This window comes from Aphelocoma coerulescens, chromosome 4, assembly GCF_041296385.1.
Source record: "Aphelocoma coerulescens isolate FSJ_1873_10779 chromosome 4, UR_Acoe_1.0, whole genome shotgun sequence".
In the NCBI taxonomy this organism is placed as follows: Eukaryota; Metazoa; Chordata; class Aves; order Passeriformes; family Corvidae; genus Aphelocoma; species Aphelocoma coerulescens.
In genome coordinates this window covers 46,985,770-47,005,467 of record NC_091017.1, presented here as the reverse complement: position 1 = coordinate 47,005,467, position 19,698 = coordinate 46,985,770, and the positions used below count along the sequence as shown (strand labels likewise).

The 19,698-nt window shown below is 37.6% G+C and overlaps 1 protein-coding gene across 31 annotated transcripts in view; it reads left to right on the top strand.

Moving 5' to 3' along the window:
* The window catches only part of SORBS2 (sorbin and SH3 domain containing 2), a 208,262-nt gene that overhangs the window by 142,037 nt on the left and 46,527 nt on the right, over window positions 1-19,698 (top strand). For 17 of the 31 annotated variants that reach the window (XM_069013875.1, XM_069013876.1, XM_069013880.1 and 14 more), the window contains 6 exons: window positions 4,249-4,728; window positions 8,361-8,505; window positions 10,817-10,992; window positions 16,351-16,417; window positions 17,243-17,287; window positions 18,450-18,633. In XM_069013875.1, coding sequence (XP_068869976.1) covers window positions 4,249-4,728; window positions 8,361-8,505; window positions 10,817-10,992; window positions 16,351-16,417; window positions 17,243-17,287; window positions 18,450-18,633 — 1,097 coding nt within the window. The remainder of the gene's footprint in view (window positions 1-4,248; window positions 4,729-8,360; window positions 8,506-10,816; window positions 10,993-16,350; window positions 16,418-17,242; window positions 17,288-18,449; window positions 18,634-19,698) is intronic. The other 14 variants (XM_069013895.1, XM_069013898.1, XM_069013900.1 and 11 more) reach the window with 6 other exon arrangements.

Below are 19,698 nucleotides of genomic sequence, written 5' to 3'. Positions count from 1 at the left end.
GTGCTCCTATTTGCACTTAATTTCATTGCTTATCTGTTGAAACTTTAGGAGCAAGCAGAAGTGTGCTATGACTCACCGAGTGACATTTTGTAAACACTCCTACTCAGAGAAAGGTTAAACCCCTTAAGAGTATATATGGAAATAGAAGCATTCAAGTTACTCAATACTAGGGGTTTTTACATTATTACAGTCTCTTTGTACCATACTGCAGATGCAGGAGAAATAACTGCATCTATTTCAACAGAGAAATTAGTATTTGTTAGTATGAAACCAATGGAGGTAAATTTTCTTGTCCAAATTTCTTATTAGAAGTTATAAACCGATGAAGAATTCTGAACTGCATCTTCAGAAATAATCACCTGATACTATTATTTTGTTCCTGGGTTCCTAAGTGTCCTATTGTTCTAGATACCACTCTCTAAAACTGAGGTTGCAAAGCATTTGTTCTCTTATTTGAATTCCTCAGATGAGTTGAACACTTGGTTTAGTCCTGATGTCCTGGAGGAGTGAAACATCTATAGCAGATGTTTATGAAGGTGTTTCTTTTGACAGCCTTATAGCTGTAGAAAAGTGCATCAAGGAAAATAAACCTGGAATTAAAAAAAAAATTCTGAATCAATCCATATAGTACATTTCCAGGTTTTAGGTATTGACAATATACAGAGTGATATAGAAGAAAGCGAAAACCAGTTTCAGCATTCTGGAGACAGATGTGAAGCAGAGAAAATTGAGCATGTATTTTTCATTTTAAGTTCTACATCACTAGTATTGTTTTAGACAAGGGCTGAACTCCACCTCCTTATACTGTGTCTAGAATAAGAGACTAGGTAGAAAAATGGGCATTGAAATATAATTTGCAGCATTAGTTTGAAGATTTTGAAATCAGCTTTTAACAATTTAAAATAGAGGTATTTTTACCCATTTATGCAAATGTATGGGTGTAATTTAATTGTTGACTACTAAACTCTGCTATGTATTAACACAATGAGTTTATTCACTTATCTCTGATTCTCCTTATCTGTGTCTTGACTGTTGAAGCAAGGCCAGTACTCTGGTGTCATTAGTAACCTCACACCACTCCCCACACATCTTGCATAAAAACGATATGGCTGATTTTGAAACCCATACTGGGGTCACCTGTCTGCTTTATGTGAATTGGAAAGCATCTGTGTTCTTCAGGCCTGACATTTTACTGTTTGATGGAAGAGAAGCATTTCAACAGAGCAGCAGAAAGCTGCTCTTCAGACCTTCAATTCACATCAAGACTGATGACATTTATCTCTCTGTCTCTCAAGTGTTGCTCCACGACCCAAGATAGCCACATAGTCTAGCTAGTTTTTCATCAATCTAATTGATTAAGTACTTGTTTGGCATTTAATCCGCCTGACTTCTGCTAGCATTTCTTGGGCTATACCAATAACAAACCTAATCTGAAGCATGCTAAATGGAACCAGTATTGAAAGTTTTCTGGAATGCATTCAGCCTTGTCTTTCTCATATTTTTCACTGTGAAAAATATAAGAAAATATGATTAATATATGAGATTTCATGCACAGTGAAAAATATGGGTAAGTAGTAGCCAGTTGTATGTGTTTGAGATTACCAACATTCTTTTTTTTAAAAGCAGTGTAAATCAGTTTTCAAAAACAATGCTGTTTTAAATCCCAATTTCAGACACTCTTTCCCAGAGAGATGCATACAAAAGAATTCTAGAGCCAGGCAAAATAAAAGTTCTGCTCTGCAAAGCCAAGAAGCTTCATGTTGGGAATCAGTACCTAGAATTGCTGCATTCCTTCCTCCTGCCTTGTAAGAATGATAACTTTATTTTCTTTCTAAGAATTTGGCTTGATGAAATCAGCTGTTATTTGCCAAACACAATGAATTAAATTCTTTAAAAATCTCCGTTTCATTAGCTCTCTGGATGCACCCTGAATATCTGTTCTTGTGTTGTCCATCCCTTCTTTTCTCAAGCATGCAAGAAATCTCAGTTCAAAGCCAGAAGATTTACTAGATTTCTCAACTCTCCAAAATTTCCTGTTATTTTAACAACATAGAGATAAATTTACACATTTTGACTCAATCATATGTAACTTTTCTTCTGGGGATGCTGAGAGGATATCTGGTCTCAAGAACTTCAGAGCTTCTTTTTGGCTCTGCCTCATAATTACAGTATGATCTCCTGGTTCCTGTCTTTTGCTGGAGATCTTGACATGAGGATCTGATGACATAGATGATGAGAATCATCATGAATGATGATTCTGTCTTCCCTTTATGTACCTGTGAGGGGAAATTACAGTTTCTTATATGTGTATGTAAATGCACACATCTTAAATCCCTGATGTATTATGCTGTATAATCATCTTAATTTCTCATGAAATTATTTTTGATAGTATTTCATTGTTCTTTTGAAGTTTCCACTGGCAAATTAGTTCTGTGTGTAAATACTATGTCCTTCTACAGTCATACACTCAATACATATTGATTATTTTGATCAAGAGGTAATCTGTTCAGACTTCCTCTATGAAAAGATTAAATTGAGGGGCAGGAGATGTTCAGTAGTAGATTTGAAACATTGCTGTGAATAAGATTTGGATTTTAAGCTGTTTGACTAAGTTCCTTCACTGTTTTAGCTGCAGATTTTAACAGCTTTTGCCTATTTTTGTTTACCCTAGAGATCAAGTGATGCCAAAAATTTCTTTTGAATCAATTGATAATAGATATCTGTTCACATACTTAAGATTCTTTTCTGTAATGCTTATTCATAGGGATAGTCTCATTGACTTCAGTAAGGTTATTTGTGTAAATTCTAGTTGATCTCAACAAGAATTATGCAACTGGAACCCCAGTGACCTCTTATAAGTAGCATAATCTGGGTTGTGTTCCAAGTCTTCCATAAGGGCTTTAGAAGATATTTTCAGATTTTGGATTAAAATGCCAAAATGGCATTTTAATCTGATGACTTGAAACATTTTTTGAATGATTAAAGACATCTGCCTAGTCTAAGCATAGGAAATAACCATATTACTAATAACAAGGTGATATGTATGACTGAATGTTGCTTTTTAAAGTAGTATTTGCTACATATAGTATCTTACTGTCCTCTGTTTCATGTAAATTTAAAATCCCAAAAACGCTTTCCCAGAAGCTATTCCAGATTTCCTCAGCCCTATCAACAGTGAAACCATTAGTGCTGAAGTAGGCAGTATTTTGAATACTTAAGAATTGATTGAAAGCTTGTGGTTAATAGGCAGTATAGAAGGATTTGTGCAGCTGTTTAACAATTAGATGCCAACATGCTTTAGTTCAAAAAGAAGTTGCAGAGGCAAAAAGCCAGTTGCAGGACTAGTTTAAACTGAGTGCCCTGTGACTGATTTGAAATAACAGAACATAAAGCTCATACATTGTGTGGCAGTTTTCAGAAGCACTCTCATGAGACTGTTCCCTTCTACTTTTAAGGAACTGTGCTGAATCCAAACAACTAACATGTTTTGTTTTCAGTATGTCCTGTTCTTGTGCTCCCAGTCTTCGTTCTCCAGGTTTATACCAGTTACTCTAACAATCCTTATGTCTTCTAATGTTGAAAAAGACTTCTATGCATACACCTTATAGAGTAGGTTGACAGGGTGCTTCCAGGGTGCTTGGAAATTCTAAGATCATCCAAATATTTTTATTAGAGAGGCAGTGAAGATGTATTCAGTCACAAGAGGCAAAAAATTCCACTGCCGATTACTTGCAGATCATATGAACATTCATTAATAGTGTTTCTGTATGGCTGGCAGTCCTGCCCATCTTTATATTACAGTTAATTTCAAAACCATACCTGTCCTCGACCAAAAAAAAGTGTAACATTTACAGAGATCAGACTTGCAGATAGATTTTTTCCCTTTGAAAACTAAATGGACATGACATTCTCTAGCCTCATATTTTTGTGAGGTATAAAATAGTGTGAACCCTCTCAATGCACAATGGAGATCATTAATATATGCAGTACATTATGAATATTCATCCTCAGCACACTATGGTTTCTGGCATTGCTTCCACTAGTATTTTATGCATTCATTTCTTTCATGTTGTCCTAATAGAGCGTGGTTGATTTATTTCCTAATCTTTGTGAATGTGAACTTCCTCGGGTGGCTGAAAAACTTACACTTTTGTAATTCCCCTGCACCCAGCAAGAGGCAAAGGGAAAAGTTCTTTATTCATTAAGTAATCTGTTTCTTTTCTTATTTTTTTTCCCCTCAAATCTCAGCTTGGAAACCAGAAAGTAACTGCCCCTGTGATGGAGGTAAATGCTTCACAGACACACAGACAAACAGCAACAGAAGCTTCTCCACTGCCTCTTCCTTCTCCTGTGGTACCAGTTAACAGAGCCTCTTTCTCACCAGACAGTGGCACCCATCTAGTACCATATTTTTTGCCAACGCTTGATGATTTTTTGCCTTCACGCTTTTATAAGACCCCAGCCCTCTCACAGTTTTCATATAAGTGCCCATACCTAGCTCCTGACAGTATTATCCACAGGAACGACACAGCCTCTGTGAGCACAGACTCTGCCATGAGTGAGTGCTCCTCCCGCACAGTGAGTGAGTCCTCCACAGCCATTCTAGATGAGCTGCAGACTTGTAGCTATGATACTACTGACTGCTCTGAAACACCTTCCCCAACCTTGAGCCAGATGTCTGCTGTGTCAGATGGCACCACCTTAACCAACACTGCTGCCACTTCTCATGTAATTATGCTTCCTTTTTTCCTCCTCCATTTTGTTTGAACAGGTTGTCAAAAGGGAACAGAATTCGACCTTGTCTGTTATCCCATTACACAGACAAGTATTTTGGTAGTAATTTTCCATGGTCACCATCTGACAGTGTTTTGCAACAGTTGTTTAAAAAAAAATCATTGACATAGCAGATTTGGGAGTAGGAAATGATTGTTGCACAGTTCTGTGGTCAGCTAAGGTGAATCAAACACTTTGCTTAAAAGAAAGTAAATTCAAGAAATACCTGTTCCAAATGCATTAAAAGTAAGCATTCCATAGAGTTTGAAGAGATTGGTTTAAAATATTGTTAACAATTTACAGGTTTGTGGAGTTTGTAGGCTCTGGACTTACCACCATTTTTGATTCACACTGAGATGCAGATTTCAATAATGTTATTTGTAAATTCATAGTAAATGTTGGCAGTATTTTATGCAGTTTTTCCGCAGCCATGATGACTGACTGCACAAAACTGGTTTTCTCTCCTCTAATTAACCTTTTCCTCTCCTAAGCACAGTTTCTTATAGGACTGAACTGCATAAGTAACCTTGTATTACCCAAGTGTCCTGTTACTTTTCTCTTGGTTAAGTCAAGGGAAAAACCAGTATGCAGTTAGACACTTCATACATACATTCACTTTTCTGTACCTTAGTATACTCATATATGGGGAGAAAGAAGGTATGGAATCTGGGTCAAACCCAGATCACTTCTGATTTCTTTTGAGATTATCCACATGATTAAAATGAGTCAGAACAAAGCCTTCATTTAAATTGAGCAATTCATTGCTGAATTGCAAAACAGAGGGATGTTCTGAATCCAAAGTTTTATTGGGTCACAGCAGTCTTCAAACTTTGTACAAATACTTTAGCATACTGTAATTTTCAAGCCTGAACACATTCCCTATAAAATAGTTTTCCTGCGTTCTTGCTTATGTAGTTTGAAATTGTAGAATCTAATGGAAGCTTGGAAATGGAAGTACACATTAGATTTTTGCCTTTTCTGGAGTTCCATGACTGTCACAAACTTCATTCAATTTGAGTGTTTAAGCTTAATTCAGTGTCTTGAGGTCAGGCATGTGTTGTGCAGCATTCTTGCAAAGAACTGCTCAGACATCCATTGTGGGACCTCTCTCCCTGTCTCAGCAGAGAGGAAGTTAGAAAGCAGCTCCAGTCCCAGATGGATGTCTTCTTCTGTTCTGATTCAGAAATCCAGAGAGCTTCTCTGTCTGATGCTCAGGAAAATGACAGGAATTTTAAACCTGATACCTAGGAGGAATTTTTACAAGATATTGATTGTCTTGCTGCAGAAGTAGGTGGCTCTGCTTGCAGTGGAAGACAGGTTAAGTACACTGGAGAAAAAAAAATAATAGAGGTTCCTAGGGAAAGGAATACCGTGAAAAATGATTATTTTCCCAGTAAATTGGAAAATAGGTGCATTTTGGTTGAATAGTGGTCTTTTTCCATATTGTCTTCTTTCCCCACAAAGATTACCTGGGAAAGCAAAATGTCTAATCCATGAATAGGTATCTTAAATTATTTCACTTCCTTGTAAAATCTGGGAATAAACTGTCACCTGGACCTAAGTGTCACATTCTCAGATTGAAATAACAGTAACTACCAAATGATTCCAAGGGAGGGAAAGGCCTTTGAAACCGTAAAACTATCTTTTATAGCTAACCCTATAAACCATGCAAGATGCATCAGATAAACAAATTAAATAGCCACCTTCACAGACAAAGAGAAAATCATTAGAAACTAAGAAATTATAGCTGAGCTGAGATCCTCTCTAAGACTTTTAGAAGCAAACCCAAAAATGTCATGTATGAGCATGCCACATACACATTTATGACTGATGTCCTTCAACTACTTGTGTGGGTCCTGTTTTCATGATATTGTGTACTACTTAGTGTAAGTACCTTGCTGTCTAACTGAGCTATTTGGTAACATCCTTCTAAGGAATATCTAAATTTTTTATTACAGAAATTCATAGGAGTATCTTTCCAGTCTGCAAAGAACTCACAGCAGTTCTGCTCAGAGAAACAAAAGCCATAGTAAATGAGTAAGAAGGTATAAGGCTCTGCACGTAGTTGCACCCTGCCTTCCCTAGAAACAAGCTTTCCCACAAAGACAATATGTAGGCAAAGAGAATGGGTGAATGCCTGAAGTAGAGGAGAGATGGCTGGCCTCATCTTAAAACCTTATCTGAAAACATGCCTTCATACTTCTTGAAATGCTGGTTTGTTTTTTTTTTGAGGAGAGGATCATGTAAGAAAAGCCAACTTAGTTTTGATTCTAGAATTTACTGAGAGGAGACATTTAAACACAAAACTTTCAATGGAGACATCACCACAAGAGAAGCTTTTCAGCTCATGCATGAAAACAGGCATCCTTAAAATAAGAAACCCCTAAATGCATCTAGGAGTTCACACGATGTCTGCATAAGACCCAGAATTATTTTTTCTCTCTTACCTATAGGAGGCCAAGGTGTTAAAAATTTCAAATCAATTCAGTAATCTCTGAAATAAAAATGTATACAGAAGGTCATGAATCATTTGATTTTTATTTGTAAAAATAATATGCATTTTAATATGTTATTATTTATGCTTTTCTGCTTCAGGTAGTCTCTTGTTTACATCTGCAGCATGTTTTGGTTCATTTGTTATACACAACTGAGCAAAGTTGGTAGTTCTTCCAATTCAGATTTAAAGAACAGTTCTGCATTAAAGGAGGTGTTGCAGAGAGCTTCCCTTGCTTTTCTGCTGAAATAGTCACTACCCTCTTATTTCATTCAGTGCTTTGTCAGTATCTCAGTTTTGATTCTTTCAATACTCCCCATAAAAGTGATAGCCCCAATGCAGGGATTCTAAACCTGGGGGCAGGTAGTTTCCTCTTGTGAAGTACCTCTAGTGACTGAAGCCTAAATGGCTTTAGGTGCTTAATGCTTTATTGCCAGTTTGCATAGCTCTCCCATTTTTGATTTTGTTCTGTCATTTTTTGGTTGTGGGTTGTTGGGTTTTTTAATTGGCGGTGTTTGTTTTTATTGTGATAGATTACATATCAGCATCCCATGGTCACTCCAGCTGGCTTCCATTTTTTAAAGAAATTTTCGCTCACTCTTTTCAGCTAGTCCTAATGAGACTTTTCCCTTCAGTCTGCACAGAAGTTCCCATTAATATCAGTAGTGCTTGAGCATGGGCACTAAGGGAATATGTCTCTTGGTGTGAGGGATCTGTGGCAGACAGCCTTTGTCACACAATGTTAGGAGCGTTTACTGCCATCTTCATTTTATATTGCTGTCAGACATCTGCAAACCTTGTTTGTGCCATCTTCATTGCCTTGACCGTGATCTTTCTGTCACCTTCCCATGACAGCCTGCATCACAGACAGCACACACAAGGAGAGAAGAGGGGAGGTACAAGGTATCTAAGGAACACATTCTGCACCCTTTGTGATAAGTTTTGTGTTTCAGTGAATGCAGCTGCCTTATGGCTGTGTACCTGACAACTGGTTATTGTTGCGTGGATGACAGTCTTGCATCACTCTTTCTTTGGGATAGCAGTCGGAGGGTTTTGTGTGTAGTTTAATGGGATATTGTTTTGTCTCTCTCAGGCTCAGATCACAGTGAATGGGAATTCTGGCACTGCTGCCAGCCCAGTGAGTCACTTTCAAAGGCCTTTTTCCCCTTCTTCAGCTTACCCTCCACCAGCTTCACTCAATTCCAACATCGTTATCATGCAGCATGGCAGGATGATGGGTAAGCCTCACAGAGAATGTTTGCTTTATACATTACACAGAATATTCTGATTTATGTGGCAAAGACTGCAAACAATGGCAGAGTGCTTCACATCCATAATGAAGGTATTGTCTATTCACCTTCCTTGGGAAGTAAGTCCAAAAAAACCCAGCATTTATTGTTAGGTACAGTAGTGATCCTGAACAGGAGTTGCTATTAAGTTTTACTACCTAGGTGTGTGGGCTAACCTCTTGCCAATTTTCTACTGGCTTTACCAAAGAAGGGGTGTCTGTCAAAATAGCTCAACCTGTCCAGCCCCTTCAGATTTAGCCTTAAGAAACCAAGGCCCAACTTTGCACATTGCTCCTCCCCACAGCTTCTGTAATTCCTCAGCAGAAATACTGTCAGCAAAGGGAGAGGCTCTGGGCTTTTAAAAACCTAAAGCCACATCAATCTAAAATTTGTCCATGTTATTTTTTAGGGCATCTTTAATTTAAAAATTAAACACAAACCAAATGTTATCAGCCTTAGGCTCTTTGCCAGTATAATCCTGTTTTGCCAAGAGAATGATTTCCTTGCTGCTTTTTCTACCAGTGTTTTGCGTATTCAGATAAGATTATACATGCAAAACAATTTGAATGTGGTCCCAGAGTTTACATTTTTGTTGTGCTTGCAGGGAAATTAGGTGACAGTTCTCGCTCTGAGAATTACGTCTTAGAAAAATGCTGCTGTCATCATAGTGATAAGTACAAAAACTGTATGCATGGGTTTCTCCACATCCCAGAATTCTAGGTTTTTTGATTGCTTCCAGTTTGCTGATCTAAAAGCCTATCAGTACCGGTTTGGATATACCTAAAATACGTATTTTCCCATGACTTTCACTCTTGTATGATCCTGAAGTTCTGTCTTCCACAGTAACAGCCTAATTTAATTCTCTTTGCTCATGTAAAAATCCCCCTGATGGTCTTAGTTTGAGGCCTGTGAGGAATGAAGGATCAAATCCAAAATGTTTTCTAAATTTAACATCATGCATTTTAGGAAAAAGTTCCAAATATTCAGACGTTTACCACACCGAGTTGCCCATCACCATATATGTGTAGCACTGAATTATTTACAGGATTTCAGACTTGAGTAAACAGCCATACCAAAGCCAGCACTGCAATGGGAGTGAGCAGAAATATTCAAATTAAAATTAGAGCTTTCAGTCACAGGAGCTCCTTTTGCAGACTTGTATTACAGTTCATCTATTTTTCTTCAGAATAGTCAGTGGATATTAATGCTACATGAAAGTCAATTGTAACTGTCACCATTAGTGTTAGAACATGTATTTTCACTCCCTGCATTCATTTATCCTGCAGTGGAAATGTCTCACTGTACCTGCACTTGCAAAATAGAGGCTTTGTCATAGCAGCCCACTAATTTACTGAAACCTGCTGCCTGAAGGAGTAGGGCTCTTTTTCCTGTATACAGGAAAGAGTGCATTGTCTGCAGAAGTACAAATTTTCGTGTCACATCCCAGCACTGAGGTGTTCTTTGTTAAGCAAAGTACTCTGCATTTTAGAAGGAAATGGTAATAGTGATGTATTAATTTCATTAGTTATAAAGGAAGATTTGAGGGGGAAGGGTAGAACTACTGCAAGTCACTACAAACCAGCAGCAGCCTGCACAGTTCACCTGAATTACTGTACGTGGATCATCAGATTGCTCTGCAGGTGCCGGGTTACTGAAGAGAATTTTTATGGATTATATGTAGAGTCACATAAACATATCAACACACATTAAGGGAAGAACATTTTATGTCAGAATTTGTTTCTTAAAAATATTAATGCATCAAAACTTCATGTTGCTAAGCGCATATCACATAAGTTTTTGTGCAAGGCTGTTTGCCGTGCTTACAGAAAAGCAATTTTCTATAGTTTGCTAGACTTTAGGGGTGGAAGGTTTGAAATTATGTCACTAGTTTTCAAGGAATGGGTAGAAAAGGTGCAAGAGTTTGATTTATAGGAGAAAGGCTGCTGCATCTTTCTCAATAGATTTTGCTGTGTTCGTGAGTTTTTTTCTCTTTTTTGTGACCAAGGCATTGGGAAAAAGTACTTGTACTCTCATTCTGAGTTTAATAGCTTGTCTAGTCCTTAAATAAGTTTTTAATTCTGTTAATGTAACATTAAGTAGGGCAAAGCCCTAGTTAAGGTGATATTTCTTAAAATAATCTATATGTGTGGGATTAAGATTGTCAGTCTTTGTACAGCATACTAAAATGGGGAAGTGTGTTTTAACTGCCAAGTATGATTATTGTGTCATTACACAATATTCTGTCATGTTATCTTTACAGAGTCCACAGAGACATACTCACAGCATGTTCAGAATGTTGGCAGCACCACTACCACCAGTACAATACCAATCTGTAGATCCTCAGAAGAAGAAAAAAAAATTACAGTAATTAAAGCTCCACATTATGCAGGGATTGGCCCGGTAGATGAATCTGGAATCCCTACAGCAATTAGAACGGTAGGAAATTCTGGGAAATCTGTGTATGAACTCATACAATGAACTGATTGTTGGTAATGGGTTTTTCACATTCTTCTACTCTTATATAATTTGGAATACAGCGTGCGTAATCAGCGGCCTTGTGAATATAATATTGTGTGTTGACGAAAAGAAGAATGCTGATGGGAGCATAATTGGGCAACCTCATGTTTCTAGTTTTAATTAGAAGTAGCCAAAATTGTGTATCTTACTTGTGTCTCTTGTAGTTCTTGCCTTTTGGAGATGCACGGTGATTGCATTTGGTTTATTTCTAAAATAAAGTTTATGCATACTATATGTGTGTGTGTGTGTGTGTGTGTGCACAAATATTCATATATATGTATGTGTGTGTGTATATGTAAAAACCTTACGCTTCTGTATTTCTTGGGGCAATGTTCTCATGTCATCAGGGTAGCGTAGAAATACATAGTTTTGTTCTGGTGGCAGTCTAAGGGAGTAGCATTTTCGTGGCAGTGCAGTAAATAATCATTGTGCCCTTGAGTGACATGTAAACGAATAGCTGGGGAGCCCTTTCATTGTGACCAGCCCAGTTTTGATCATCTGCCGCTGGTCACTGCTTGAGTGGTCCCAGGATGTCAAACTGAGGAGTTTTGTTTTCACTATGCTGGAGCATTCTTTCCACTCTGCTGTCAGGGCAGCCTCTTCTGGCTGCTCCAGAGAGCACAGAGGCAGTTGCACTAGGTCTGTAAAGGCAGCACTTACTGGCCTTCCCAGCCAGAGAAGAACTGCTGTGCTGGACGGAGAAAGTGAGAAGAGTGGGAGCCAGGATGAAAGCGTCAGAGCCCTTGCAGGTGAAGTCTTAGTGAGGTGCAGGGATGTAGCAGCTGTTGGATGTATCCTGTCTGCCAATATTGACATATGGGGCTGTATTTTATTGCCAAGAACTGCTTCAAGGGATTGAAAAATTAGGGGAATTAATGAAACCAGGAATTGATGGAGAAAATCAGTAGGTAAAAATCAGGTTAAGTGGTAAGATGGGGACAATTTTTATAAGAATGGGGGAGAAACTCTGGCATTTCTTGCTTTATTTTTGACATTAAAAAGTAATACAATCTGAATCTCTTAAAAATGAAGACATTTCTTTGCAACAATGCTCTAGGTTCCTGTCCTCTTTTTAAGGAAATAGTCCCTTCGCTTTATATTGGATATAGTAATTGGTTTTGTGCCTTTTTAGTAGCAGATTGTTCTAATAAGGTGCGTATCAGTTATATAAGATTATAACAGAAATCCCCCTTAAGTGTGCCTAATGAAGCTGGCAATCTGCCAAACTATATTTAACTTTTGGGTTGTATGATCTGAGTCTCTCAGATTTTCTCCTAAAAATGTAATTCTGTTTGAATTAGGACATTTTGCTGCTGGTTTTCCTCTGGGTTTTTTTATGTTTCAATTTCAAGAAACCTTTTAGGCTGTAATCTTAGTCTTCTAGAAATTATTCTCACAATGAGTTATAAATTAGAATTTTATGCTAGTGTGTGTATGTGTAAGAGTGTGTCTGATGTGGCATTTTGTGTCCTTATTCTGCTGCCTTAAGACATAGGTGGTAGTAAAATTGTTTTCAAGATACTCATTTGAGATTACTTTAAGCGTGCACGAGTGTATTTGAGCCCTGTGTACCCCAGCTGTGCAAGAACAAAGTTGGTATAATTGTCAGCAAAAGACTCAAATATGCTGTACCTTGCAAAAGTGCTAAAATTGCATTTTCCATTAATAGTAGAAGGTAGGGTATGTCACCTGCCCTTACTCCAAGGTCACTGAGCAATCCAAATAGGAATCTTCTTCCAGAAAGTTCAGCCTCAGTCCATCTGAAAAGAGAATTTTTCAAATTAGTTCAATTTATCATTGCATGTAAAGTTTAGAAGTTTCTTATTCTTCCATCTTTGCAAAAATGGCAACAGTCTATGAAAAAAGCAGTACATGAAGATTCACGGGTGGTAGGTAACATACACATTGTGTTCCAAAATGCTGTGCTGCTCAAAGTTAAGCTTGTCAGTAAGCAATCAGGAATATCTGTGTTCCAGACCTTGAGTGCTTTTCAGGAGTAGAGAGGTTTTGGAAGATGTGACTATCTCCTCCAAGTCTGTCTTTACTCTCAGAACATGGTTTGTCTCAGCTGTTTAGGCAAGGAAAACAGAATTATGTTCTCTTCTTTCTATTCCTGCTAACCCATTCTGTCCCAGGCTTCTGAGAAGGGAAGGACTCCTATAAAGCTTTTTATTGGCTCAGAACCCCCATCCCATTTCAATATGTTCCTTTTATGCCACTTTAGCTCCTTCTAGCTCTGGGAAATGCAAGTCTGAAAATTCAGATCGTTGTTAGTTTCTGCCTTTGTGCCAAGCCCTGCCCCAAAGATGGTAAAATTCCAAGACACTAAAAGTGAAGTCTCTGAAAAAGAGAGGATAAAATACTGTTCACTCAGAAAAGCATTCAGTCAAATATAGCACCATTTACCACTGATGGGCACCTGGGAAAGGAAAAAACAGATTCATGGAAAGCAGTCATGAAAGACTGTACTGTTTTAGTCTATCCAAAATGATTGCTTTATATCTAACTATCAAAATTAATCTGTAGACTGCAAAGGCGTCTACTTAGTAAGAATGAAAAAAAGGTCGAGTCCCACTAGGTTTCTTTTCCACACTTAGGGATGTAATATTTCAGCTTGAAAAAAAAATAAGCAACCCCCCCCCCCAAAAAAAAGCCCACGGGAAGTCTCAGAATATTCTGAGTTGGAAGGGACCCACAAGGATCATCAAGTCCAGCTCTTAAGTGAAAGCTGATCTGGGGATCCAAGCATTATTAGCACCCTGCTCCCACCAACTGAGCTAATCTCAGGGTCATAGAGGCCTCCTTTAATTGCATACTTCCTGATGGATGATTACAATACTGCAGTGATTATGGACTCCTCCTAGGAAGCAATTGCAGTTACTTCTTATGTCCTCTACGTGCTATTTGGCTGATTTTTTTTTTCACATATCATGACACTATGTTCCAACATTTAATTGCATCAGCTATAATATATGCAAAGCAGGATGGCATCTGAATGGCTTGGTGCATTATAATATATTGAATATATAATATTGAATACTGTCAATTCCTCAAACTATACTGGTGTGTGGGATTAGTGAATATAAGTTGAGAAAATGTATTTCAAAATTAATGTATTCTACTTCTTAGCTAATCCTGTCTGGTTTATAACTTAAAGCCAAATTATTGGCTGAGGCTTGAAACGCCTAAGGAGTGGTTTGAGGGGGAGATGATGAGAGAAACAAACATTTGAATGTCCGGAAAGATGTTGGGAAAGCATCTTCGCTAATCATGTGGGAGCCTCTCCATACCTGATCTCTGTGTGGGAGCCTCCTTTGACTTTGTGGAGGACCTGGCGATGCTTGACGAACAGTAGGAACATAGCAGTAGTATTTATGCATTATTTGCAATTCGTTCAGCTACCACTGGTTGGAAAACTCTTCCTGGCTCAATACAATCAGAAAGGCAGTCTCAGTATCATGGGACTGGTGCAGGTTTCTGTTGCTGTGGGAAATGAGGAGGAGCAAGGAGGGTATGGCCATCAGTGTGAATTCCTTCAGACCTCCTGGCCTAGTAAACTTTTGAGTATATACTATCCTGAGCACCAAACAGCATACTTGTTTCAAGTCCAGCTAAATTATTCTAACCAAAGTTCCGATAGTATAGATATTTAATACCTTTAGGGAAACAATATTTAAATGACCCAAATCTGCTTCTGAATAACTTGTTCTTGGCAGAACTCAGCATTATTGGTAGATGGGGGTAGGGACTTACCTTGACAAAACTGAATCTCCTTTATCTCTATCTTGCTAGCAGGTCTAGGTAAAAAGCATAACTCTCTGCTTGAATTTTTTTCTTACCCAGGAGATCTCCAAGTTCTTCAACTGAATGTCAGCTCTTCTTTTAAGCATTGTTCTAATATTATTTAGTAGCAATTTTATGAGAACTCAATATGAGTCCTCAAAATACAGGAGCATTTCTGTCTAGTCCCTTATAGTAAGAGCTCACCATTGTAAACAAAACATATTCATTATGTACAGAAACTGTAACAAGTAATCAAGGCAAAAGTGTGATTTAGTAAAGATGGCAGCAGGTGGTGAACACACTCAAATTGTCCCGTATTCTGTAGGGAAGAATTTGTAGATTTTCGCTTTTTGTGGTAAAGAGGAGTAAGCAAAGTAATTGCAAGTTTAGGATTAGCTAGTGCAAGATAATGCACTTCAAGCGGGGTCCTTCGAATTTTCCATGTACCATGAGGTTCGAAGATAATTGTTTTTTTGGTTGCCCAGAGAAGCTGTGGATGCCCCATCCATGAAGGTGTTCAAGGTCATACTGGATGGGCTCCAAGCAACCTGACCTAGTGAAAGTTGTCCCTGTCCATGGAAGGGATGTTAGAACTTGATGATCTTTCAGGTGCCTTTCAACCCAGGCCATTCTATGATTCCATTATCCTCTGCATTAAAACTTCTGCTTTTCTGACTACTGTGGGAGAAGTAAAATTTTAGCATCTAAGAATAGTACTGAAAACATATTTGCCTTTGTCTTACTCTTCTGAAATACTATCATCCTACCTCAAAGAAAATTGCAGCAAAAGTGAAAATGCAGAAGGTTAAGAGAGAAAAAGAAGCACAAGCAGGTGTTGATATGAGCAGTTTGGGAATCTTGGGATTACTTCGTTTGCAAAAGTAAGGATAAGTATCATTAAATGAGTGATTATTGAAAGATATATTGTATTCACTTTTCTCAAAAGAGAAAAATAAGTTAAAATTAAGTTGTCTGGAAAGGGCTTTTAAAACTGGTACAAGGAATACTCCTTGTTTACAATCCCAACATTAACTCTGAATATAGTGTGGTCTTAGTTCTTTTCTCAGTAGTATTACAAAGTTTCTCTGCATCATTTAGCAATTACATTTTGAAAGTAATTTAAGCCAGGAGGTCAAAAGAAGCTCTTCTTACCTGCTTGTAATCATAACTGCTGAGGTGTTTCTATTTGACTGTAAAGAATCTAGCATTCATTGTTGTCAGATGTAGGGCACTAAGATGATAAATTCTTGATCTAGCACTAATTCCTGTGTTCTGAACCATTGTACTCTCACAAGGTCAGAGTCCAAGACTGACTCAACCTTCAGTGTCTCAACAAAATGCATAAATACATTCAAAATACATGAAAATTACTAAATTAAATAGGGAATAATGTATAATAGACTTTCTGTCTAGGATCACATTAAATGTCTGATCCAATCTGTACATATGGGTATTTTTATTTTGTTGTTAATTTTTAAAACTGTGTTTTTTTAGACAGTTGACAGGCCAAAGGATTGGTACAAGACAATGTTCAAGCAAATCCATATGGTTCACAAGCCTGGTGAGTATGTTCTTGTCTTTGTCATGTCCAGTTTGAGGCATGAGAAATTGTCTACTGTAGATCTCCTGCCATCTGTACTGCCTTTCTTTTGGAGAACTCCAGTGTTAGAACAGCATGGGCTAGTAAACAGGCTGGTTTAAGGATAAATTTTGTGCCTGAATTTAGTTGTTATCATAGAATATCTTACTTGGTTTTGCTGAGAAGGAGCTTTGGTGACATTGCTAGCTTTAGAGTTAATGTCCTTTACGATTTTCACCAAGGATGTCAGGAAACTGTATAAACAGCAGTTATGCTCATTATACCTCTGGAAGGAAGGAGACCTTATTTATCTGAGGTAGAGCTAACATTCAGTATGGTCACACAGAATGTTAGTGGGAGAGTAAGAAATGTAGGCAGGAGAATGTTGGCTTACAAGATCTATTTTGAACACTAGTCACGTAGTAGATATTTAGGGCTGCCTTTTGTGATAGGAACAACAGCTTAACAGTCTGTAGCAGAGGAAAGCTGACAAAAGGAAGAAACTGAGCTTGAGGAAGGGAAAAGAACAGACAAAAAGTAATTTGCAATTTGGTGCCAACTTAGTAAGCATGCAATATGAGTGATAGGACCAGAAGATACCATTTTAACAATAAGGTGGTAAAAAAGGGCCTATGGTAAGTATAATGGGAAGATAGACTCTTCCAAAAGCACCTATGAGATGAGGAAAAGAAATACAGTGCTTAATTGCCTACCAATCTTCTGTTTGTATTTGCAAAAACAAAGCTCAGTTTCTGTGATGAACTGGCATGTATGGCACTACTGTAACATCTGTATTTCTTTTTGTAGATGACGACACAGACTTGTATAATACTGCATATGCATACGGTACTGGTAGGAATTATTCCCTATTCAAAATGATGCTTTTGTTAATGTCAGCAAGTAGTGGTGTAGTTAACTCTTCACACTCACTTTTAGAATGCTTGTAGAGACACTTTTTATTGTCTTGCTTGATCTCAGTTGTTCATGCCTTTTTCCCACAAATGAAACAAGTTTTAGTTGCATTTTTACTACAGAAATTAATTGCAGCTGTGGACCTCTTACTGCAGAGGGACACACTGTAACACTGTAGTTTCTTGATTACATTGCATTTATTTTCACTAGTGATTGTGAGTAACCTTGTGAGTTTCCTTACGGAAATGGAAAGGGAAGTACTGTGTGAAAATTAAAATACTAATTACTGACATGGAAAGACAAAAAGAATATATTGAATACACCTTAAAAATATGCAGCAGGAGTGCCTAATAAAACTGATTTTTTTATGAACTTGTCCATCTTTGCTATAGGCATTCATGTTGACGTTATTTAGCTGCAAGAAAAGACATATTCATCTAAGATACGTAATTGTGTCTTAAGAAGATTGTAGCCATATGGTAAAATTATTTCCCAAAAAAGCAGACATGAAAGCATTAATTGACTATGTGCATAAAAGCCATAGTGCCTTCTGCAAAAATGCCATTCAAAATATTTCCATTTCAGTTTTTGTTGCATTCGACATGCTCTCAGTAGTGCCTTTTTCTATGCTGTTGAGAGGATTTGTTGTGGGTCAGTGGTTTGACATCTCTTTATACTCTTGTGATCCTCTTCAAGATACACTATTGCCTCATCATCACAAAGTAATGAATTATTGAAACAATGAAAAAAGGTGTGGTTCCTGCCTCTTCTCTACCTTCTGAATGTAGAACAACTGAGCAACAGAATGAGCCTGGTGATTAATTACAGGCTGTCATTAACAGCTGTGATGGATATATACACCCATTTGCTCCTCCATCAAATTAGTAATGAATTTATTTTAACTGTACTGCACTTTATCTATGTGTTTGTAATTTTATGTAGAAATATATACTAAGTTCTCCAATGAGCTACATAATACACAGCAATGTACTTTTAAATGTGCATTTTATTGAGTTACTGTGCGTTTTTGTAGCATTCCATGTTGTGTTTTTTTAAGACTTACTCTCATGCCATGACTGTTTCTGGTTTTGTTTTATATTAGGTAGCTACAGTCCATCCTTCTCTGCTCAGGCACACCCAGCTGCAAAGACACAGACGTACAGACCACTGTCCAAAAGCGCTTCTGACAGCAGCTCCAATGCCTTTAAGGTCTCGTCCCCTTTGCCACCCCATGTGCCACCTCCAGTACCACCACATCGTATGAGGCAAAGGTCTACACCAGAAAAGTAAGTTAGTGCATTTTCAAAAGGTGTTCTTGCTAAGTAGAACATTCCAATTGCAGAAGATAACAAAGGGTAAAATAGCAGCTCTGGAATAATATGACTTCAAGGGCTGTTTTCAAGGGCCAGGTCGGTGGTGAGGGGTGATCTTTGCCAGGAGTCTGGGCATCGTGCATGGTGCTGTCATTTCTTCAGTGTGATAAAGAAGTGTTTATTCTTATTCATTATGCGAGCATGAGCATTAAGGATTTTTATTCTCATTAGTGTGTTTGTCCTGCTTATTGTGTTTCAGAACAGTCTGTGCTCTAGGAGCTGTCTTCAATAGTTTGTCTCTGAGTAGGAAAAGCCATTTATTGTATCCAGAAGCAAAGAGAATGGATCTAAAAAATTACGTAATTCAAAATTCAAGGGAGACCAAAACTATGTAAGAGTATAGCAGTCAATCCACATTTCCCCAGAGCTCAGAAGTACTTTATATCCCCATTTTTTTCAATCTTCATTTTGGTAGACCAAGACAGTGTTTACAGATTAAAGAGGCATTTCAGATATCTCACAGTTTTCTATCCAAATTTTCTGCACAAAACCAAGTCCCAGGGGTTAGAGTCCAGTCTGGAAAAAGTTAGTAATGAATAACTCAGAAAATAAGTACTTATCCTTTTGATAAAACCATGCAAGAGACCTGCACACAAATTCTGTTGACTTCAGCATATCTGTAAGTATTAGCTCAAGCAAAAATCTTCTTCTTTAGTGTTCACATTAGTTAATACTACATGTTAATGTAATACTATGCTTTTATGCATTTATATGTGTGTAGGTATTTATATGTTATATATTAAAAGTAGTATTTTACTTTTCATCTGTGCCTACAAGCCCACCTCTCTTGGTTACACTCAAGCAACAAAAGATAATTTGACCATTTTTGTCAGCTTGGACATTGTAAACATATTTATATGTAGAAATTTAATTATATTAAACAAGCAATTAGGAGTTTGAATAAAATATTATGAGGGAAGACCGTAGTATGTGTTTAAAACTAAAACATGACTCTGGCTTTTTGAAAAATTTGTAGAT